The 24,288-nt window shown below is 64.7% G+C and overlaps 1 protein-coding gene across 1 annotated transcript in view; it reads right to left on the reverse strand.

The window, feature by feature from the left end:
* SHANK2 (SH3 and multiple ankyrin repeat domains 2) overlaps window positions 1–24,288 on the reverse strand; it is a 196,253-nt gene that overhangs the window by 137,776 nt on the left and 34,189 nt on the right. The window contains exons 10-11 of the mRNA XM_080639996.1: window positions 17,028–17,094; window positions 15,907–16,077 (exon numbers count right to left, since the gene is read on the reverse strand). Coding sequence (XP_080496122.1) covers window positions 15,907–16,077; window positions 17,028–17,094 — 238 coding nt within the window. The remainder of the gene's footprint in view (window positions 1–15,906; window positions 16,078–17,027; window positions 17,095–24,288) is intronic.

A 24,288-nucleotide genomic window follows, 5' to 3' on the forward strand; every position in this document is an offset into this window, starting at 1 on the left:
ACCCTCCCCAAATCACGGAGCACGCTGCTCGCCAAGTTCCCTCGCGCCGTGGCTGTGAGCAGGGGCGGGGGGAGAGTGTGCGCAGACGGGGCGGGGGCCTTGCCGATGGCCCACGGAGCCCCCACCATCCCAGGCAGCCCCGCTGCCGACACGGGGACACGGGGACACGGGGACACGGGGACACGGGGACACGGGAAAGCGGCTTCCCTGGGGCCAGTGACGGGCCCACCTCCCTCCCCACGCAGGACGGAGGAGGACAGGGACAGAAGGAGTTCCCCAAACACGCGGTCCCGGCCCTTCAGGGAGGAAGCGTGCCCCTCCCCCGGCCCCCCCGGGCAGAGGTGAGGCTGGGTTTCATTCCGGACGAGGGGGTGGCAGTGGGAGGGAACTCGGGGCCGAGCTGGCGGAGGTGAGGCAGGCGGCGGGGGCAGGATCGGATGCTGCGTGGGGAACCCGTCCCCCGCTCACTCACCCCCGTCTCCGGCCCACCCTCCCCAGGGGCTGTTCCAAAGGCCGAAACGCAGGAGGAAAGATGAGCTGGAGGCCCCCCAATGAGGGACTTGCCAAGAAGGAAGACGGTCACCCCAAGTCACCCCACATGGTCAGCCTCCGAGCCTGGCCTTTCGCCACCACCGCGACCCCGGGGCCCAGCCCCAGGGCCAGCCCCTCGGTACGGAGTGAGGAGTAATAAGCACACAAATGAGCAACCAAAGTAGAAGATGTGGAAGCCGTTTGCTCCCAGCCCCCAGGACCGTGCGGCTGGCGCTCTGCACCCCCCTCACCAGCCCTCACGCGCTCAGCCCTTTATTTGCCGCATCTTTTGACAACTGCCTGACAACAGGCTGAAAATAATTCCGTCTCTTGTACAAAAAAAGGCTCTTCCCACAACAGAACGTTCCAGGGCTCCGTCCTGGTGGGGAGGGAGCGCCAGGTGCTGCACGCCTCGGAGGGTCTGGTGGGCCCGCGACAGGCCCCCTCCCTGGCTCCGGTCCTGGGGTGGGGCGGGCGGTGGGGGCGGCGGGGGGAACGGGGGCGTGGGGAAAGAATCGGGTGTGGGAGCCCAGCAGGCCCGGGGCTGGCTCTGTCTGACTCCCTCGGTGGCCGTTGGTGGCTCAGGCACCCAGCCCTCAGTTTCCCCATCTGGAAAATGGGAAGAACCCAGCTCATTCCCAGCGTCGGTGGTGGGGTCACCTGAGGCGTGTTTGAGGCACAAAGGGGTGGGGCGTTGAACTTCCGGGGTCGAGGCCCGGCCCCTCCCAGCCCCGTGGCCCCGTGGTCCCGGCATCTGCTTGGGTTTCCCATCCGTCCAACGGGGACTGAACGGGGCCGCTCACAGCAGGCGGGAGGGTCGCGTCCCCGGCTGTGGGTGAGAATGCGCGTGCTGTGTGGGTGTCAGCAATCGCCAAATGCACACGGAAACTTGAAAACGTCCGTAAGCGGCAGCAAGCTGGCCTCCCCTGGCCCCCACCCCCGGCTCCGTGTCCACAGAAAGCCCTCCCAGGTGTCTCCGACACGTGTCCAAGATCCTCGCCACGTCACCGCCTCCAGGAAGTCTGCCTGGCTAGCCAGTCACTGGACAGGCCCCTTCTCAGGGCTCCCTGGCGACCGTCTGGCTGTGGCGCATTTCCTGGGCCCAGGAGCCGACCAGCTGCTTGAGGCCGTGGGAGGTCCGGCAGCCCCCCCACCACCACCCCGCCCCGCAAACCGGAGGTGCTCCCTACAGCTCTGGCGTGAATGAACGGATGAGTGAACGAACCAGTGGAGAGAGAGAGAGGGTGAGCCCCGGCTTCGACTGCGCGGGGTGCGAGGTGCTATTCGGGGCACGACAGGCTGGTCCCCTCGGACTGGTCCCCGGCGCCCAAAGCCCCCTCACTTCTCCGCCCCATTATTGCCACCTCCCCCCTTCTGCCCAGGGACCTGCCGGCTCCGCAGAGGCCACACTGCCCTACTGGCCCGGCCCCTCACGGCTGGCTGGTGCCGGCTCCACGGAGCAGCTGCGTGTGGCGGGACCCCAAGCTGGCCACCCCATTCCCAGGCCTGGGCACCGGGGACCCCCCCCGCCCCCGGCCACACACACAGCCTTCGGGACCTTCTTTTCCTGCATCCACAAGACAGAGCGGCCCTGGCTGGTGTGGCTCAGTGGATAGAGGTCGGCCTGCAGACCAAATGGTCCCGGGTTCGATTCTGGTCAAGGGCACGGACTCGGTTGCAGGCTCTTCCATGGCCCCAGGAGCAACCAATCGATGTGCTTCTCTCACATGGATGTTTCTCTCCCCCCCCTCCCTTCCACTCGCTCTAAAAAAAATCAATAAGAAAACATCCTCGGGTGAGGATAAATGATAATAGAAATAAATAAAATTTAAAAAACAAGATGGAACAGACCCTACTGCCCCCGAGGCCCCGGCTGAGGGAGCCGAGAGGCTGGGCTTGGGCCGGGCAGCGCCGGGACCCCGGGGTCCCAGATGGGGGCGCTTCCCTCTGTCCCCAAGGCCAGGCCGAGGCCCGGTTAACTGCGCCCCGCCTCCTCCTGTTGCGAAAGGGGGTGTGGGTGGGGGGCAGATGCTCCGGTGGAGACACGGGGGAGCGGGGAGGCCCGGGCAGTGTCCGTCTCAGCACACACCCCGGCGTGGCGCTCGCCTGTCAACCGGAGCCGCGGGCACCGGAAGGAGCAGCAGGGCCAGCGGGTCTCGGTGGCCCGGCCACGCCTGCCCTGTGCCTTCCAGAACCGAACCGAAAGCCCGGGAGACGGTGAGCGAGGCCGGGCCTTGCCCGGAGCGGAGGCAGGTCCCGGGAGGGCGCCAGACCGGATTCCGCCCGCCCGCCCGCCCGCGCCCACCTCGCGGCTCTTTAAATATTAGTCGGCAGCGCGTCTCCATCGCACAATAACTGCTCCAGTGAATCATGCTTTATAAATAACACGCCGTCTAAAGAGGCGGCTCGGCACAATGCGGGGTTAACGGAGCAAAGCTGGGGGTGTCTGCGGCGCGTTCCCGTCCCATCGGCGGGGGGCGGGGGCAGGGGCGGGGCCTGTGGAACCCCGCTCGGCGGGCTCTCGCGCTCTGCCTGTGGCGGGTCCCCACCTACAGCCTGTCTGCCTTGTGTGGCCTGGCAGTGCCTTTAAGCAGTTAGCATTGCTATTTTTACACATTTCGTCCAGGGTTTGTTATTATTATTTTAAACGTGTTTTTATTGATGTCAGAGAGGCAGGGAGAGGGAGGGAGAGAAAAACATCCATGAGGAGAGAGAATCATGGATCGACTGCCTCCTGCACGCCCCCCACTGGGAATGGAGCCCGAAACCCGGGCCTGTGCCCTGACCGGGAATCGAACCGTGACCTCCTGGTTCAGAGGTCGACGCTCCACCCCTGAGCCACGCCGGCCGGGCGGGGTCTGTGGTTATTATCAGTAAGCAGGTTGCGTCTGTCTGACATGAGCTGCTCAGCTATTCACGGTGGTGAAAGTCATGGGCACAGACACATACATTAAGCTAGGAAAGCCCCCCATCACACACCTACACTCACGCACACATGCACACACGCGCACACACGCTATCTAGCAGCGAGCTCCTACCTCCATGCACAGAGGCAGCAGGGCAGCCTGGGGTGGAGGAGGTGAGGGTCAGAGCAGCCAGAGGCGGGAGCGAGGGGGCCTGGGTGTGCGTGACCACTGACCGTGCAAGCCGAGAGGCCGGGGCCGGCGCTCCCAGCACCGTGGGCGTCCCCGCAGCCCAGCAGGGAGGATCGTGGACACGGAGGAGGCTTCTTTCAACCCAAGAAGCCAACCTCCACCACGTCCCCGCAGCCCAGGAGGCTGGACACCGAGAGGCCGGGGCCGACGCTCCCAGCACCGTGGGCGTCCCCGCAGCCCAGGAGGCTGGACGCGCGGGAAGGTGCACGCGATGCCCCCTCAGGGCGCCGTGTTCGCCGTGGAACCGGGGCAGGTGCCAGGACCGGGACGCCTGAGCCCGCCGCCGCCTCGCTCCCGCCTCGCTAGCAGATCCGAGGACGCGGGCCCGGGGAACTGATTACGCCTCGGTGACCGGTTTAACCTCCAAACGGATCCTTCCGGGCCCGGCCGGCCGCGTGGCTTTTATTAGTTGCCACCTTCAGGAAAACGCCCCTCCAGGGAGGACCTGACCCCAAGGGCCGGGAGCGGGCAGCGGGACGGCCCCGGGGACAGTGCCCCCCTCCCCCCGGCGGAGAAACTCAAGGGCCTCCCTGGCCTGGCTGCGTCGGCACACGGCTCCCGTGACACGAGAGGCCACGCGGGAGCGGGGCACCCGGGGACTCGCAGTCGGGACTCAGACCGGCCCAGGACGGCGGGACGGCGGTGCCACCTTTGTCTTCCTCCCCAGCGCCAAGAGGCGGCCTCAGCGAACCCTCCCCGGCCCCTTGGCCTCCCTGGGAGGGGCCCCCACCGGTGCGGTGCCATAGCTGTCTGCGCCCCCCCCTTCCCGTGCCCACAGCGTGCCTGCCCGCACACTGCCGGCGACATTCTCGTCTCTGGATGGAGAGAACGTTCCGGCAGCAGCAGCAGCTCCACTCCTTCATACTTGGCTTAAATAACCCACCGGCGCCCCATCCTCCTCACAGGCCAGCAGGGCGCACCCTGGAGTAAAACGTGAGCTGCTCGGGGTTCCTGCCGGGCTGTAGGGCGTTTTCCCATTCCAGGGGGCCGGCTGGCCGACGGCAGCCACATACCCTCTTACGGGAAAGGATTCCTTTCCGGAGAGAGAAATCGAGAGTGTGGGCGCCAACCAAGGAACACGGCACAGAGAAAAGCAAGCCGGCCGGCGTGACTCCGTGGCCGAGCATCCACCCAGGAGCCAAGAGGTCGCTGGTTCGACTCCCGGGTCAGGGCACAGGCCCGGGTTATGGGCTCGATCCCCTGTGGGGGGAGTGGGGGGCGTGCAGGAGGCGGCCGATGGATGGTGTTCCTCTCTCATCCATGTTTCTACCTCTCCATCCCTCTCTCTCAAAACCAATAAAAATATATATATTTTTTTAAAAAAATGGCAAGACCACCACGTGTGAATCAGCGTGCGTGCACACGGAGGGGGGCAGGCAGGTCCACACTCTGCCAGGCCCCCCGGGACCCACTGGGGTACGCCAGCCCCTTCCGACCTCCCATCAGCCTGACATTTCTCCACGCGTCTCTGGGAGCTCCCGCGGGTTGTGCTGGTCAGCACCGCCCCCTCCATGAAGGGGGACGGCCGTGGCGGCCGAGGCGTGGGCCTGGCAGCCGATGGGCGTCCAGGGCGGGATGCTGTCCTGGCCCCCAGGACACGGAGAGGCCCCGAATCACGGAGATGGCACCTGAGGCCGGAGGCGGGGACCTGCTCCTGGAGGAAATGGGATCTCAGCGACGAAGAGAGACGAGCCCAGTGAAATGACAGTCAAGCAGGGCCCTGAGTGACCACGTGATTTCCGTGACTACGGGGACGGGGAGAGGGCACCCACAAAGGGGAGCCACCGTGCCTGCCCGCGGCTCGCAGCCCGAAACAGCCTGCACGGGGCTGCGCGTCACGGCGGCGGCTCCAGCTTCCTGCGACCAGAGAGCCGGCACCCGGGGCAGACACGGGCCCAGGCCCAGGCGGGGACACGCCAGGCGCCCCGTCTCCCCCGGGAGCCGTGTGGCCGGGGCAGGGGCTCCTCTACGGCCAAAGGCCCCAGCAGCTGCGTCCTGGCGGCATGGCAAGGCCGAGGTCTCCTCCCCACGGCCCCTGCCCCCCCGACTGTGTCCGTGTGGGTGACCCCTGGGCAGGCGTCCACTCCCAGGGGATGGAGGGTTGACCTTCCACGGGTGTGACCTCGGAATTGCTGTCCTGGGGGCCCCGGGCCGCGGGGACGGACCCTCGCCGTCTGGACCAGAGGCGCCCTGTCCAGGCCGCGCTCCCTCCGGGGGCTCCGGGGAGGGTCCTTCCGGCCTCTTCCGGCTCCGGGGGCTCCATGGACCCTTGGCTGCTGGCCGCATCCCTCCCCCCGCTGCCTCCTCCGCCTCGTGCCTGGGGTCTCTGAGGCTGCAGCTCCGGCCTCTCACAGACGCTGCAGATGGGCCAGGGCCCACCCCCACCCCCACCCCCACTCAGGGCGGCTAATTTTAACTGAACTAATTAGCTCTGCCGCTAGCTCTGCTCCTAATAAGGTCACGGTCGGTCGGACGGGTAAACAGGAATTGGGGGGGGGGGGGGCGGGGGCAACTGCTCCACCCGGCGGGGTCTCCCGGGAAGGGAGGGGGGCGGCGTTCTCTGTGCCATTTCCAGGAAGACCCAGTACCCCCTCTCCACGAGGAACCGCCACGTACGAATAAACACGTCCGCTGAAGAGCGAACGGAAGTCCCCAAGGCCCTTGTTAGCGGTGAAGGGAAGGGGGGCACCCCAAGAATGTTGACATGAGTCCCAGCGCGTCACCCAGGAGACGGCGACAGCGGAGGCTCGAGAAACCGCGGTGCCCGTCCTGGGCTCGCCGTCGCCACCCGGACGGGACCCTGGCGCACACCTCGCCCGGGGCTCGGGGAGAGGCCGAGGGAGCGGACTGGGCCGCTGGCCACGGAGCGTCCGCCTCGGGGCCTGCAGCCTGCCCTTGAGCGCCCCTCCTGTCTCTCCTCGTAACTCGGGGGGGGGGGGAGGGGGAAGCTGCGCTCTAGCCGAATGGTATCAGGTTCAGTCATCGACAGCATTGCGGGGCGCGGCCACAGCGTTCGGACAGGTTCAAGCCTGGGACTGAGGCGAGGGCACGGTCCCCTCGTGGCAAAGCCACGTGCCAGTCCCAGCACAGTTACCGCCAGAGGCTATGGCTGTGAGCTTGACCTGATGGTCCGAGCCTGTGGCCCCACGTGGCTGAGCGATGTGGGCTGCGGGAGGTGCAGCCGGTAAACGAAGCTGGATCAGGGGCCTGTGATTGAGCGGATTCGAAGCCCGTGAGAACGTTGTGACCACGCCCTTCCTTGGCCTCCTGGGATCCGGCTATGAAATGAAGACTCGGCCTGCAGGCCGTGGCGCTGTCTAATCAGAGGGCCGTGTCCCTCCGAGCCCCAGCTTTATTCTCTTGCCTGTCTTCTTTAATCCTTCACCGCCCCCCCACTCAGGTTCACCCCTGCTGTGCTGAGCGCGGCACAGAGCATCTCCTTTCTTCCCTCCCTCCATCCTTCCAAACACCCATCCACCATCCACCATCCACCCATCCCTCCAAGCACCCACCCACCCACCATCCACCATCCACCCATCCCTGCAAGCACCCACCCATCCACCATCCACCATCCACCCATCCCTCCAAGCACCCACCCATCCACCATCCACCCATCCCTCCAAGCACCCACCCATCTACCCACCATCCATCCACCCATCCCTCCAAGCACCCACCCATCCACCATCCACCATCCACCCATCCCTCCAAACACCCACCCATCCACCATCCACCATCCACCCATCCCTGCAAGCACCCACCCATCCACCATCCACCCATCCCTCCAAGCACCCATCCATCCACCATCCACCATCCACCCATCCCTCCAAGCACCCACCCATCCACCATCCACCCATCCCTCCAAGCACCCACCCATCCACCATCCACCCATCCCTCCAAGCACCCACCCATCCACCATCCACCATCCACCCATCCCTCCAAACACCCACCCATCCACCATCCACCATCCACCCATCCCTCCAAGCACCCATCCACCATCCACCATCCACACATCCCTCCAAGCACCCATCCACCATCCACCATCCACCCATCCCTCCAAACACCCACCCATCCACCATCCACCATCCACCCATCCCTCCAAGCACCCACCCATCCACCATCCACCCATCCCTCCAAACACCCACCCATCCACCATCCACCATCCACCCATCCCTCCAAGCACCCATCCACCATCCACCATCCATCCATCCCTCCAAACACCCACCCATCCACCACCCACCATCCACCCATCCCTCCAAGCACCCACCCATCCACCATCCACCATCCACCCATCCCTCCAAACACCCACCCATCCACCATCCACCATCCACCCATCCCTCCAAGCACCCATCCACCATCCACCATCCACACATCCCTCCAAGCACCCATCCACCATCCACCATCCACCCATCCCTCCAAACACCCACCCATCCACCATCCACCATCCACCCATCCCTCCAAACACCCACCCATCCACCATCCACCATCCACCCATCCCTCCAAGCACCCATCCACCATCCACCATCCACCCATCCCTCCAAACACCCACCCATCCACCATCCACCATCCACCCATCCCTCCAAGCACCCACCCATCCTCTGCTTCCTTCATCCAACAAATATGACCACCTACTCGCAAGGGTCCTCAAACTTTTTAAACAGGGGCCAGTTCCCTGTCCCTCAGACCGTGGGAGGGCCGGACTATAGTTTAAAAAAAAAAACTATGAACAAATTCCTATGCGCACTGCGGGCCCGGGACGCGTCGGCTGCTAAGCAGGACAGGCAGCGGCCCCCGGCGGGCCGGATCCATGTCCTGGGCGGGCCGCCTGTGGCCCGCGGGCCGTCGTTTGAGGACCCCTGACCTACTGTGTGCCAGCCACTTGGGATCAGGTCATGAATGAACCAGCCTCAAGGAGCTCATCTGCATATCCTAGCGGGAGGTTAGCGCTGCTGAAGAAGACGGTGTGTGAGTCATTCCGGGATTTCTCTTCATCCAACACTCCCGTCGCCCCAGGAGGTCGGGGCCCAGAGGTCGCTCTCTCCCCGAGCTCAGGGGAGACCCGTCAGCCGCCCTCAGCTTCCGGCCACACGGTGGGCCGTGCGTGTGGGGAGCGCTGACACGCTCCACGCGCAAACTCTGCAGGTCCGAGGGGCAGACACCGCCAGGCGCTTCCATCAGGCCCCGGGTTCGAGAAGCCGCCTCGGAAGTGGGTTCCGGAGCAAGCCCGCCCCGCGCCTCGCGTGCCCTCACAGAGAAGCAGGCCCACCACCCGCCCCGGGGTTCACTCCCCCACCGTCCGGTCAAAGGGGTCCTGGGGGGGGGGGGCGGGGGGCTCCCGCTTTCACAACACAGCGAGGCCGGGAGGCTCAGGGCCTCGGACGTCATTAACCCGGAAACGCCTGTTGCCCGACTTCGCAGAGATTCAAACCAGCGGAGCCGCGGGCCGGACCCTCCCGCCTGCAGATGGAGGAGAAACCCCCGCCCCCTGCCCCCCCCCCCCCCCCCCCGGTGCCCGAACCCAATCGAAACACGGTTTCGATCAAATTCTCATCAGAAACCTCATTTGGTGGAAAGCAGGTTTTTTAGATGAAAATTGGTGAGAAAAAACACACACCGAACTCCTGGGCAATCCCCTCCCAGACGCAGCCGCACGGAGCCGGCCTCTCCCACACCCGGCCCCTCCCTGCGGCTCAGAGCGGGGCAGGCCGTCTGCACGTGGTCCTGGCTCAGGTGGGGACCCCCCCACACCCCAGCTCGGGAGCAGGGCAGGGGCTGCTCCCCAGGAGTCACCAAGGGAGGGGGGTCACATCAGATGAGGGGCCTGAGCAGGGCCCCAGGAGGACCTGACTGTACCACCCCCCAGGGGCACACGCAGCAGAGATGAGCGAGGCCTTGGGCCAGGAGGTGGCCCGCTGCCCGCTGCCCGCTGGGGCGCACTCTGTGGGTGCTGCCTCTCCCCAGGAACTCGGCCATGTCCCTGTGGCCGGAACAGATGCCACCTGCCCGGGTGCCAGGCGCACAGCCGGGCCTAGCCTGGGCCACGGAGGCCCGGGGAGTCTCGGCCAGCCAAGGTCATCCTCTGCGCGTGCCCTGGACGCTGGGAGCCCCCCAGACACACGCTGTGAAACGGGGAGTTCTCAGGGGGGTTCCTTCGCTCCCGGGCTCGCCCACCAGCCCTCACACCAACGCTGCTCCCTGGGGCGCAGCAGAGATGTGGTTTGGAGTCTCCGGGGCCGCGGGCAGGTGGGCGTCCCTCAGACACCGCCCCTCCTCTCGCCGGCACCTTGGCTGGAGCCCGGGGAGAGGCACCTGGCACCCCCTTCTGGCCTCTGGTACCAACCTCCAGGCATGTGATGGATCACACTGCATCCCCCCAGGTTCACACCCCCAGGGCCTCGGGGTGAGATCCCCAAGGACAGGCTCCCGAGGGCGGTGAGCCAGGGCCTCACCCAGCAGGACGGGCGTCTTAGGGGCGGAGGAGACATCCATCCCGCATGGTTCAGGGGCTGAGCGTCGACCCAGGAACCAGGAGGTCAGGGTTCGGTCCCCGGTCAGGGCACAGGCCCGGGTTGCGGGCTCGATCCCCAGTGGGGGGCGTGCAGGAGGCAGCCGATCCGTGATTCTCTCTCATCATGGATGTTTCTCTCTCTCTCCTCTCCCTTCCTCTCTGAAATCAATAAAAATAGCCCTGGCTGGTGTGGCTCCGTGGCTAGAGCGTCGGCCTGCGGACTGAAAGGTCCCGGGTTCGATTCCTAGTCAAGGGCATGTACCTCGGTTGCAGGCTCCTCCCCGGCCCGGGCCCTGGTCAGGGCACATGCAGGAGGCGGCCAATCGATGTGTCTCTCTCACATCGAAGTTTCTCTCTGTCTTTCCCTCTCTCTTCCACTCTCTCTCTAAAAATCAATGGAAAAGTATCCTCGGGTGAGGATTAAAAAAATAATAAAATCAAATCAATAAAAATGTATTTTTTAAAAAGAAGAGGCGATTTGGACACACACACACTCACACACACACACACACACACACACACACACACGACACAGAATGCCATGTGACCTGGAGACGGGGTCTGTACCCCCGGGAGGCTGGGCCAGATCCTCCCTCACCAGGATCTGGGATGTCCAGCCCCAGACACACCAGCTCCTGCTGGTTCCCGCCCCGTCCGCAGGCTCCACCCCAAGTGACAGAGACACCGCTGGGAAGAGGCCCTGGCGCCCTGTCCTGACCCCGTGCTCCCAGCCGCCCGCCCCGCCCATGGGGAGGAGATCCGCCCCGACGTCCACTCCGTGACTGTGGAGTGCTGCCTCTAAGGGGCCGGGCCTGGGACGTGAGGCCCAGCTGTTGCTATGGCAACCCCGCTGGGACTCGCCATCTGCCGGGTCTGACACTGGAAGGGGGGTTGTGAGGAGGGGAGAGGGGGGACGGGGAGACAGTGTCCGGCAGCAGAAGCAAAAGGCAGAAGCAGGGAGGCGGAAGCCGCTCCCGGTCTCTTGCTTCCATCTGTGCCCGCAGAGCTCAGGCCGAGGTTGCCCCGGCCCCTTGCTGTCGGCAGGGGAAACTGAGGCCCAACAAGACGTGCCCTGGGTGGGCTCCCCGAGGGACGGGGATTCTCCAGGAGAAGCAGCGGGCTTCAGGAAGGCTTCTGTCCTCGCCACAGGCCAAGGGCGTCCCCCAAATTCTTCCATTAAAACCCTAATCCCACCGAGCTAGTATTTGGGGGTGCGGCCCTTGGAGGTCACGAGGGTGGGCCCCAATGCAAGAAGCAGCAATGGCTGGCCGGCCCTGTCTCCGCCACGTGAGGACAGAAGTGTGTCGGGAGGGGCCGTCGCCAGACCCGACCTGCTGGCGCCCCGACCCGGACTTCCAGCCCCCCGGCCGGCCGTGGGGAATAAGCGTCTTCTCTTTGAGCCCCCCCACCCCCCCGGCTGCGGCCCTGGTCAGCGGCCCCGGCTCTGGAGGAGCAGAGGCAGGAGCCTGGCCCGCCGCCGGGAGAAGTGGGAAGTGAGCATCCAGGCCAGGGCGGGGCTGGGACAGGGACGCCCCAGAAGCAGAGTGGGGTGCAGAGAACCGGGGAGCAGACGTGGCTGAGACCCACGCAGGACACACCTCTGGCCACAGGGGACACGGGCGTGAGCCCCGCGGATGCTCAGAACCCCGCCACGGGGGCTCGTCCCTCGGTGGGCCCGGCACCCGCGGGTGGCTCACGTCCACGGCAGGTCCAGGCCCGCCATCACCGGGGAGCGTCGCATGCCAACTGAAACGACATCGGGGGGTCACCTCACACCTGTCACAATGGCCACCATCAACACGTCCACCGACACGGGTGCTGGCGAGGACGCGGCGGGGAGGGGGCCTCGCGCACGGCTGGGGTGCACCTCAGCCCTGGGTCTGCGGGGCCGCACGCGTCTCCCTCCGCCACTCGCTCTTCTGTGCGTTTTTCAATCCTCCCCCGAGGATATCTCCCCTTGATTTTTAGAGAGGGTGGGAGGCAGAGGGAGACAGAGAGAAACATCGACGTGAGAGAAGCACGTGACCGTTGCCTCCTGCACACGCCCCGACCAGGTCAAGGTACGTGCCCTTGAACAGAACTGGACCAGGGACCGAATGCGGTTCCACCCACTGAGCCACACCAGCCAGGGCTCTAGCTTTGAAATCGGCCTCCGGGAACCTGGACAGACGGGCACGGTGCCTGCCTCCCTCCAGCCCGCACCCCGGCCCGGCTGCCCGGGGCAGGTCGCTCCCTGCACACACACAGAGGGGCCCGGGCGGTGCCGACCGGATCGGCCGATCGGACAAGAGGACTCAGCTCGGGGCTGGGGCTCTCCCGGGACCTGCGGGCTGTCCCCGCGAACACAAAGGGAGCCGTGTCTAGCTCCCGCCAGCGTCCGCGTCCCCGGCCAGTAGCGCATGTCACGGTCGCCATGCCAGGGACACGGGGCGCTGCTCCCACATCGGATCTGTTTCACCTCCCCACAGCGGCTTCTGTCTGCCCGGCGGGCTTTCAAAACACACCGCCCTCAGCACAGCGTGGGTTTACCGCCTCACCCATAAACACACATGCACACGCGCGTGCGCACGCACACACACACACCCACCCCCCTTGCATTGAGAAATCTGTGTGAAAGCACCACCCCCTCCACGCACCAGCACCCCGTCTCCAAAGCATAATTACCCGGGCGCCGGTCCCGAAGCCTAGCAACAGTAACCAAGCGCCCTCCGTGGGCTCATCAGACGCCCAGCTCACGCCGGGCTCACGGAGCGCACATGGGGTGTGGGGGGGGGGGAAGGGAGAGAGGGGGGAAGCCGCTCCCCACCCTGCGCAGCCGCGAGGACAGATGCGCGGAAGGACAGACGCGCGGAAGGACAGACGCGCGGAAGGACAGACGCGCGGACACCAACCTCGCCCGGCGGACGAGGAACAGCCCATGTCATCCCATCCACCTGCCGGCGCCGCCCCAAGAGCCGGCCACAAACAAAAACAACGGAGCCGGGAAACTAGGTTATCCCCGGGCAGAGCTTATCCGCCGGCAACGTGCTTAGCATCCCCGTGACCGTTAGGGACGCGGGCTCCCCAGCTGCCCCGCAGCCTGGTTTGGGGGGACCTCCGCCTACAGAAGCCACAGCAAAGCTCCTGAGACCTGGGGGCTCCTGTCCTCACCCAGCCGGGCCCGGGCGGCAGGCGGGAATAAACGTGGGTATTCACAGGCGCTACGGAACCGTCACCTTCTCCCCGCTGGCAAATAAAACACCCCGTGGAGATCACAGCAGCCTGTGGGGGTGCCCCTCTGTCAGAGGACGGCCCTTCAGTTCCAGTAAGTCACTGATCTGAAGGCGAGTCGTAACTACAATGTATCCCCTGGCACTGGAGCTGTGTCACTAGTAGCTACAATGTATCCCCCGTCACTGTAGCTGTGTCGCTAGTAGCTACAATGTATCCCCTGGCACTGTAGCTGTGTCGCTAGTAGCTACAATGTATCCCCCGTCACTGTAGCTGTGTCGCTAGTAGCTACAATGTATCCCCCGGCACTGTAGCTGTGTCGCTAGTAGCTACAATGTATCCCCCGGCACTGTAGCTGTGTCGCTAGTAGCTACAATGTATCCCCCGTCACTGTAGCTGTGTCGCTAGTAGCTACAATGTATCCCCTGGCACTGTAGCTGTGTTGCTAGTAGCTACACTGTATCCCCCCTCACTGTAGCTGTGTCGCTAGTAGCTACACTGTATCCCCCCTCACTGTAGCTGTGTCGCTAGTAGCTACAATGTATCCCCCCTCACTGTAGCTGTGTCGCTAGTAGCTACAATGTATCCCCCCTCACTGTAGCTGTGTCGCTAGTAGCTACAATGTATCCCCCGTCACTGTAGCTGTGTTGCTAGTAGCTACACTGTATCCCCCCTCACTGTAGCTGTGTCGCTAGTAGCTACAATGTATCCCCCGTCACTGTAGCTGTGTTGCTAGTAGCTACACTGTATCCCCCCTCACTGTAGCTGTATCATAGTAGCTACAATGTATCCCCCGGCACTGTAGCTGTGTCGCTAGTAGCTACAATGTATCCCCCGTCACTGTAGCTGTGTTGCTAGTAGCTACACTGTATCCCCCCTCACTGTAGCTGTGTCGCTAGTAGCTACAATGTATCCCCCCTCACTGTAGCTGTGTCGCTAGTAGCTACAATGTATCCCCCGTCACTGTAGCTGTGTTGCTAGTAGCTACACTGTATCCCCCCTCACTGTAGCTGTGTCGCTAGTAGCTACAATGTATCCCCCGGCACTGTAGCTGTGTCGCTAGTAGCTACAATGTATCCCCCGTCACTGTAGCTGTGTTGCTAGTAGCTACACTGTATCCCCCCTCACTGTAGCTGTGTCGCTAGTAGCTACACTGTATCCCCCTCACTGTAGCTGTATCATAGTAGCTACACTGTATCCCCCCTCACTGTAGCTGTGTCGCTAGTAGCTACACTGTATCCCCCCTCACTGTAGCTGTGTCGCTAGTAGCTACACTGTATCCCCCTCACTGTAGCTGTATCATAGTAGCTACACTGTATCCCCCTCACTGTAGCTGTATCATAGTAGCTACACTGTATCCCCCTCACTGTAGCTGTGTCGCTAGTAGCTACACTGTATCCCCCTCACTGTAGCTGTATCATAGTAGCTACACTGTATCCCCCTCACTGTAGCTGTATCATAGTAGCTACACTGTATCCCCCCTCACTGTAGCTGTGTCGCTAGTAACTACAATGTATCCCCCGTCACTGTAGCTGTGTCGCTAGTAACTACAATGTATCCCCCGTCACTGTAGCTGTGTTGCTAGTAACTAAGAGGTATTCACGCAACCAGCAGGTATTACTTCTATCCTCAGCCTGAGCCCCTCTGCTTGGAAAGGGGTGCGGACTCCTGGTAGAAAAGCTAATTACACCCCAAATGGAAGAGACCAGCCAGGAGCTGCCCCATCCTGTTCTCTAAAGCCCCCTCGGTGCCCCCCAGCCTGGCGGCTCTGAAGGTGGTGTTTGAGGGGGGACAGGTCAGAGGCTGGTCCTTAGCTTTGAGGGGGGCTGGCGAGGGCTGGGGGTCTGCAGGGCAGGGCTAGAGACTGGGGTCACAGTCCCCAGAGTTTCTCAGCTCCTTTCCAAGGGCCAGAGAAGGAAGCCACGTCCCGCCTCCCTCCACGGGGCGCCCCACTCAAGGGGGCGCTAAACAAGGACAGTGAGGGTGGCCCCGGATTCACGGAGCTCGTGGGGTCACTAGCAACAGTCGTACTGGAGGCCCTGCTTAATGGGTCCCGGCACCCGGACGGCAGCAGTATTTTTAGAGGCCAGACACCTGTCCTACTGTCCTGCTCTCTCGGATCGGGGCAGTGCGGGGACCCTGAGCCACTTCATTTGCTAAATCCCTTTGCAGACACCGCGCATGCAGCTCCGCAACGCGCCCACGGAGGTGCCCCCAGGAGGGTTCATGCAGCCGCGGGAGGCGATGCTCAGCGCAGGGCGCGGCCGGGCAAGGGCAGCGACTTGCTCTGCGTCCTGGCAGCTCCCAGGGGCAGGGCGGGGACCAGCCACACCACACGGCACAGACTCGACAGCCAGACCGAGGCCTCGCCTCCCCTGACACCGACCACGGGGCGAGGGGCGCAGGCAGGGAGACACAGACGCACCGGCTACCTCTCGGGGCGCCGGGAGCCCCACGCCCCCCCCCCCTTCGATGGGATGGTGCCACCCACTGGCGGACGCTCACCGCTGCCGGTCCAGGGGGCCTGCTCCCCGCTGCGGCTCCTGTGCAGGCCCGGGGCCGGGGGACACAGGCCAGCCGGCTCCTCCGCGATGCACGGCGGGGCCCAGCCGCCAGCAGGGCAGTGGGAGGGAGGAGGTGCCCCAGAGATGGTCCTCCTGGTTGGCACGAGGGGCACTGGAAGGGGAGCGGGGTCAGCAGGCGGCGGGCGGGCACCGATGCTGGGACGATGCCGAGGAGGGCGGAGGGGGTGCCCCCGGCCCATCTCGCCTCCTCCAGTCGCTGCCTCTCCGTGTGAGTCAGTGGTCCCCACCTTTTCTGGCCCCGCCCCACCTAAGCGTCTCTAAAATCCTGATGCCCCCCTGACATATAATTCTTATTATTCAAAAAGCAAACCCCTGTTCACGCGGAGGAAGCCTCAAAGGCCATGAACTTGGTCTAAACCAGCCTCCCAAGAACAGGGCATCCACGAAGGAGAAAAATCCAAGAACGCAAGGACAGTGGAAGTCCTGAGGAAGAGATCACTAAGAAACTGTTTAAAAAATAGTAATAATAGGAAGTGATAGGGAAAAATAGCAAAGTTTCAAAACATAATAGAGACCGGAAATGCACAAATGTGTCACAATATCTATTTATATGCTGTATATGGGGCCCTAGGACCATAGGAATGTAAAAAAACCTCACTGTGAGTAACTCATTCTCGAATTGCCCCCCTTAAACATCACATGGCCCCCCCTTAAACGTCACATGGCCCCCCGGGGGCGTGTGCCCCACGCTGGGAACCGCTGGTCTGTGGAGGCAGGTATGTGACAGAACCTTCTAGTGAACCCGTGGGGGTTTGTCCCACGTTGCCTGGCTCAGCAGCCGGACAGCGGCCCCACCCTGAGGCCACTTCGCCCATTTCCTTCCCTGACTCGTGGGTTTCCCCGAGCCCCACCTGCCACGAGGTGACAGGCCGGGGACAGGGCCGGAGGCATCGCCAGTACGCGTTCTGCCACGTTTCGCTAAACTCGGACTCAAACCCCGGCTGAGGAGGATGGGCGTCGGGGGGTGGGGGGGTGGGGGCGTCCCGCCCACGCTACCAGCCTTGGCCCCACGCCCGCCAGCCCGCGCCTCGCCCCACGCACCCACGTCCGTCTCCTTGTGGCTCCTGATGTACTCCGCCAGCTCGAAGTTGCCCGCGATGATCGCCACCTGCGAGAGAGGACAGGCGTTACGGCCCCGGAGACCGGCCCCTGCGCGTCGTGACAGCAAAAGGAGCCGATCGGGGCCTTTTAAAAAAAAACAAGCCCTGGCCGGTGTGGCTCAGTGGATAGGGTGCCGGCCCGCAGACTGAAGGGTCCCGGGTTCGATTCCTGTCAAGGGCTCATGCCCCGGTTGTGGGTTCGATCCCCAGTGCGGCGTGCAGGAGGCAGCCAATCAATGACTCGCCCTCATCACTGATGTTTCTCTCGCTCCCTTCCTCTCTGACATCAATAAAAGTATTTAAAACACACACCTCCAAGCTCCCGCCAGGCCTCGCCGGCCAACGCTCTAACCCCCGAGAACCCGGCCACGGCTCATCCCTGGTCCTGAGCCACGATCCACAAGCTGATGTCTGTTCCCAGGGCCCCGGGTCCCTGCGCGACACCTCGATGCCGCTGGACTCCAGCTGTGCCGCTGCTGCTGCTGCTGCTGCTGCCGAATCGGCCGCACGTGTGAGCAGACGGCACACGCCGCCCACACCCCTTAGCAACGGCCCTTCAGCACGCGTCACGGCGCCGACCGCGGACAGATGGCGAGATGAGAACCGAGAACCGAGAACAGGGGTCGGCCCGCGCCACGCCAGGGCTGGGACTGACCAGGCAGCTCAGACTGGCCCGACCCTGTTCTCCCAGGACCCGACCGAGGTAGCCCTGACTGCCCCCCCCCCGCCCCCGGGGAACCAGGACCGCACGGAACCAGGACCGCATGGAACCAGGACCCCACGGAACCAGGACCGCACGGAACCAGGGCCCCATGGAACCAGGACCGCACGGAACCAGGACCGCATGGAACCAGGACCGCATGGAACCAGGACCGCACGGAACCAGGGCCCCATGGAACCAGGACCGCACGGAACCAGGGCCCCATGGAACCAGGGCCGCACGGAACCAGGGCCCCATGGAACCAGGACCGCATGGAACCAGGGGCCCATGGAACCAGGACCGCATGGAACCAGGACCGCATGGAACCAGGGCCCCATGGAACCAGGGCCGCATGGAACCAGGGCCGCATGGAACCAGGGCCACACGGAACCAGGACCCCATGGAACCAGGGCCGCAGCCCGGTGCAGGAGCAAGGGCCAGTGTCCGGGAAGATCCAAAGTAGAAACCGTTTGAACCTCCCCGAAGCCTGGACAAGGAGGCAGATGTGAGCCCACCTCCCGTCTCCCCGTCGGCCCACCCGCAGTAATAAAAGCGTAACGTGCTAATCAGACCGGACGCCCTTCCGGACGAAGGCGCGGTGGCGGGGCCGAGCCCCTGGCACCCATCTCGTGCCCCGGGCCTCTGGTCCACAGACAAAAGCTGTTTTCGTTTCTCGAAGGTCAGGGCCGTTGCTGCGGCTCCTGTGGCGTCAGGCGGCACGCCCTCGCTCCGTCTGCAACATCCCCAGGGCCCACCGTGACATCCCCGCCCTCAGCCACCCTCAGACCCCGGACCCCCAGAGCCGGAGACGCCGGCTGGCTGCTTCCCCAGGGCACCGACGCCAGGCCTGGTGCTGCTTCCCTGACGCTGGGCCAGCGCCCGCCCCCCGGGTCCCGGGACAGGGCAGGGCGACCCCCGGCTTCTCGGCGGGAGAATTCCTGCCCATCACGTGGCCTCGGTGGCGGCAAAGCCAGAGGGGTTGGTCCGGCGACGGCAGTGCGGGTGGCGCGGGGCCTCGCCGGGGAGTCGGCCGAGCACGTTCCCTGTCACCCTCTGTTCAGAGCTCCCTGTCCCCCCGAGTGGACGCCCCACGGCCAGCTGCAGCCACAGGGGGTCCAGCTGGCGTCCCCCCAGCACCAACACTTGGAGGCCCCAGACAGCGCCCCCCAGGTTCCTGGTCTCCGGCCGCCCCACCCAACCTGCAAGGTGGGCCCGACCTCCCTCCCAGCACCGCCCTCCCCCTGGGCAGCCCGCCACCCGGACGGTCACTCGGCGCCGCTCCGGGGGGAAGGACAGCACCAGCCGCGGCCGGCGACGCAGGGGCAGGCGCGGGGTCCACCTCCGACCGTGGGGTAACGTTCCCGCCCGGCTCCACTGACTCCGAGGGCAGAGGCAGGTGCGCTTCATAAACGCCCACCCGCCAGGGGGAAGGCGCCCTCCACGCCCGCGGCCAGGCCACCTGGCGACCCTCCAGCCGCTGAGCGCCCGCCACCCTGCGCCCCCCCCCCCCCCCCCCGCTCGCACCTGCACGCCCCCAGCAGCAAACCGGAAAAGCCCGACCCGGGCCCCTCCAGGAAGCCGCCGGGGCGCCTGCGTCCTGCCGGAGCCTCGCACCTGCGTTCCGGGTTCAGGGTGAGCAAAGCCACCCCCGTGCCCAGCAGGCCTCGCCCAGCGGGCACTGGGCCGGCCCTCCCAGGCGAGTCCCCAGGGCATGCGGTCACCCTGAACCTGGCACCCGCCCCCCGCTGGCCCTGCAGAGGGCACGGCTCCGGCTTCCTGCCCCCTGGCTCACGGGTGGTCGCTTCCCACTACCCCAGGCCTTACGTCCCGTGAGCCGTGAGCCGTGAGCCTGCGCTCCGGTCAGCCCGTGACACTGTCATGTTTGTTTATTATTATTATTATTATTATTTTTATATATTTTATTGATTTTTTTTTTACAGAGAGGAAGGGAGAGGGAAAGAGAGTTAGAAACATCGATGAGAGAGAAACATCGATCAGCTGCCTCCTGCACACCTCCCACTGGGGATGTGCCCGCAACCAAGGTACGTGCCCTTGACCGGAATCGAACCCGGGACCCTTGAGTCCGCAGGCCGATGCTCTATCCACTGAGCCACACCGGTCAGGGCTGTTTATTACTATTTTTAAAAATATATTTTTATTGACTTCAGAGAGGAAGGGCGGGGGGAGAGGGGGGGGGGGGAAACATCAATGATGCAAGAGAGTCATTGATCGGCTGCCTCCTGCACGCCTCCCACTGGTGACCTAGCCTGAAACCCGGGCACATACCCTGACCGGGAATCGAACCATGACCTCCTGGTTCCTAGGTCGACACGGAGCCAGGCCGGCCGGCCACACTGTCACAGTCGCATAACCTGGTGGTGACCCAGCCCGGCCTTCCCTGTCTCCGCGTGAAGACGCCTCGTTTAGCACCTGCTGGCGACCCAGCCAGCGGTGACCCCAAGGCCAACAGCGCCGACCTCAGGCCTGGGCGAGGCTTACCTACCCAGGCATGTCCCCCGCGAGGCACGGAGAGGCTTCCCAGGCTCAGGCACACGGACAGCCCCGCCCCTGGGGCCGGCTCAGCAGCAAAATCGCCAGGAAAAAGCACCAAAAAGGTGGCAAACGCGGCAAGTTTTTATTGGGGTCACACGTACCCGTTCGTGAGCAGGCGAGTCTGCAGGTACAGGACCCGCGAGGAGCCCGCACGGGGGAGGCCGGGGCCCCGGTCCAACCCCTTCCAGCAATGGGAGGGTGTGGCCAGCAGCCACTCCTTCTCTCCCCGTGGCTCATGGTCCCTCTCCTGCGGCTCGTGGTCTCTCTCCAGCGGCTCACGGTCCCTCCCCGCGGCTCACGGTCCCCCTCCCGTGGCTCACAGTCCCCCTCCCGCGGCTCAGGTCCCCCTCCTGAGGCTCACGGTCCCTCCCCGTGGCTCACGGTCCCCCTCCCGCGGCTCACGGTCCCTCTCCTGCGGCTCACGGTCCCTCTCCCGTGGCTCACAGTCCCCCTCCCGTGGCTCACGGTCCCTCTCCCGTGGCTCATGGTCCCTCTCCCGTGGCTCACGGTCTCCCCGTGGCTCATGGTCCCTCTCCCGTGGCTTACGGTCTATCCCTGTGGCTCACGGTCCCTCTCCTGTGGCTCACGGTCTATCCCTGTGGCTCACGGTCCCTCTCCCGTGGCTCACGGTCTCTCCCCGTGGCTCATGGTCCCTCTCCCGTGGCTTACGGTCTATCCCTGTGGCTCATGGTCCCTCTCCCGTGGCTTACGGTCTATCCCTGTGGCTCACGGTCCCTCTCCCGTGGCTCACGGTCCCTCTCCCGCAGCTCGTGGTCCCTGTCCTGTGGCCGCCTCTCTGACACAGACACGCCCTCTCAGCCACGCCAGTGCTTCTCCCCGAGTGAACACCCTCCTCCTGACGCTGCCACACAGACTGAGACACGCCAGCCACGGCCGAGGCGGCAGCTCACAGCATCACCAGCACGGCCCCGTGAGAGGCCGAGGCTCCGCGCCCTGTTCGTCCCTCTCCCACAGTCCCCTTCAACGTCCCACAGTCACATCGTCTCCACGACACCGCATCTGCCCAGGGAAATGGTTTTCAAGCTCGACGGTGACGTTGTTGGGGGAAGGGACGTTTGGGGGACGGCTGGCTCCGCCTTGGCTACGGAAATGGGACCGACAGCAACAAGGTCGGCTCTCCCCCAACAGCCACGGGAGGCAGGAGGTTCTGCCCTCGAACCCCGGCCTAGAGGAAGCGAGCCTCGCCCGGCCGGCGTGGCTCAGGGGTTTGAGCATCGACCGAGGAACCCGGAGGTCACGGTTCCATTCCCGGTCAAGGGCACATGCCCCGTTGCAGGCTCCATCCCCAGTGTGGGCGTGCAGGAGGCGGCCGAGCCGTGATTCTCTCTCATGGATGTTTCTCTCCGCCCCCCCTTCCTCTCTGAGATCAATAGAAATACATTTTTAAAAAGAAGACGATGCAGGACGCCCTGAGGCTGGCGTCGGCTTTGGGAACCCCACGCTGGGAGAGGCGGGACGAATCCCGGCCGCTCCGTCCTTGTGACCCTAAGGGGCGCCTGGAGCTGGGCCCCGAAGGGCGGGCAGTTCCCAGGGGGGCCCGGACTTGAGGCACATCCCTCAGAGACCGCCCCGGGGGGCCTCTCCGGCCGCACCCCCAGCCGGACCCCCACCCGGCAGCACTGGCGGCCCCCCCCCTCGCCCCCAAACGGCTGAGGCTCGAGTCTCCCGATGGTCCACTGGCTGAACAGCGGCCCAGCTGGCCGCGAGCTGCGTCTTGGACAAATGCCATCCCTCACGTGCCACCTCTCTGGGGCTTATTCTCAAAACGTTAAAAAAACAACTGACGCAGGAGAAGGGCGGACGAGGCCGCCCGGGAGCTTATAAATACCGGCCGCGCGGCCAAGGGCGGCCCCCCCCGCTCGCCTCCATCTCCCTGTGCGCTGCCAGGCCTGGTGCCCGATGACCACGAGGGCGCGGCTCAGCGAGGACGGCGGGACCCCGCGAGGGAGGGGCCGAGGCCCTGGCAGGTGAAGACACACCCACACCCGGGTGGCGGGGGGTGGAGGGGACAGTCACCACACCGTCCCCACCTGAGGGAGTCCGTCCTGGCCGGACCGGACCCTGCGCTGTCCCGCCCCTGGGACGCGGACTGGCGGGGCCTCTCCCTTGGTGGCTGCGGGCTCCTCTGTCCGCCCTGGACGGCCAGCGCGGGGCCTGCGGACGGGCTCTGGGGGCGCACCCCGCCACAGGTCAGCTCCCAGGTCAGTGCGCTCAGGGGTGTACGGGGCTCCCTCGTTCAAGCCGGGAAAGGTGGTTAGCAGCGCGGCGTGCGTGGGACAGCCCTCCCTGCCCACACACAGGGCCGGGGGGAGCCTGGGGGACAGGCAGCCGGCCTTGGTGGGTGATCCCTGTGCGAGAGCGACACGCGTGAATCACCCCTCTTACACCTCACACTTCAACAAGGTCACGTCCGTTCTATGTCCGTGGAGCTGCAACGGAGACACCAGCGTGTTCTCAACCTCTGCCCCCCGTCTCTCTGCCCCCCGTCTCTCTGTCCCCCTGTCTCTCTGCCCCGGTCTCTCTGTCCCCCCGTCTCTCTGTCCCCTGTCTTTCTGTCCCCCCGTCTCTCTGTCCCCCCGTCTCTCTGTCCCCCCGTCTCTCTGTCTATCTCTCAATGTCTCCCCGTCTCTGTCTCCCCATCTCTCTGTCTCCCCGTCTCTCTGTCTCCTCGTCTCTGTCTCCCCATCTCTGTCTCCCCATCTCTCTGTCTCCCCATCTCTCTGTCTCCCTGTCTCTGTCTCCCCGTCTCTGTCTCCCCATCTGTCTCCCCGTCTCTCTGTCTCCCCATCTCTGTCTCCCCGCCTGTCTCCCCATCTCTCTGTCTCCCCGTCTCTGTCTCCCCGTCTCTCTGTCTCCCCATCTCTGTCTCCCCGTCTGTCTCCCCATCTGTCTCCCATCTCTCTGTCTCCCCGTCTCTCTGTCTCCCCATCTGTCTCCCCGCCTGTCTCCCCATCTCTCTGTCTCCCTGTCTCTGTCTCCCCGTCTCTCTGTCTCCCCATCTCTGTCTCCCCGCCTGTCTCCCCATCTCTCTGTCTCCCGTCTCTCTGTCTCCCTGTCTCTGTCTCCCCATCTCTCTGTCTCCCCGTCTCTCTGTCTCCCCGTCTCTCTGTCTCCCCGTCTCTCTGTCTCCCCATCTCTCTGTCTCCCCGTCTCTGTCTCCCCATCTCTCTGTCACCCCGTCTCTCTGTCTCCCCATCTCTCTGTCTCCCCGTCTCTCTGTCTCCCCATCTCTCTGTCTCCCCGTCTCTCTGTCTCTCCATCTCTCTGTCTCCCCATCTCTCTCCATCTCTCTCTGTCTCCCCATCTGTCTCCCCGTCTCTCTCTCTCCCTTCCTCTCCCCTCATCTCTGTCTGTCTCCCTCCAGGACACAGTCCGTGTGAGGCCCGGGAGGAGGCAGCCACGTGCCAGGACCTGGTGACCACTGTCCTCGTCGGCATTGTCCTCATCGGAGACGGAGCGGCCGGCACCCTGTCCTCCCGCAGCCCCGGCACCGGGACAAATCCATGTCGGCGGTCGGCGCCCCGCGTCTGTGGCTCCCGTACGACACCCAGGCGACCGAGCAGGGGCGTGTCTCCTTCCTTCCGGTTGGTGAGCACCCGAGGGCTCGCCTTCAGGAGCAGACATGTCTCTGCAAACTCCCTCCATCCCTCCTCAGCGCCCTGGACGCCCAGCCTCCCACTCAGCCCCCGCTGGCCCGCGCCAACACTGCCACCCAGTGGCCGGAGTGAGAAATTACAGGGAGCTGCGTGTCCAGGCCTCTGCCCAGCCACAGCGCCTTCCAACGGCCCCGCCGTGGCCCGAGACTGGACACAAGGAAGGGCGGGACGCAGCAGCCTCTTCCCAGTCCATCCGGGGACACTGACACGGAAGCCGTCCATTCTAACACGATGTGGAAAAGGGACAGACCAAGCAACCTGGGAGCCAGAGG

The sequence above is a fragment of the Plecotus auritus genome (genome assembly GCF_963455305.1).
Source record: "Plecotus auritus genome assembly, chromosome: 9".
In the NCBI taxonomy this organism is placed as follows: Eukaryota; Metazoa; Chordata; class Mammalia; order Chiroptera; family Vespertilionidae; genus Plecotus; species Plecotus auritus.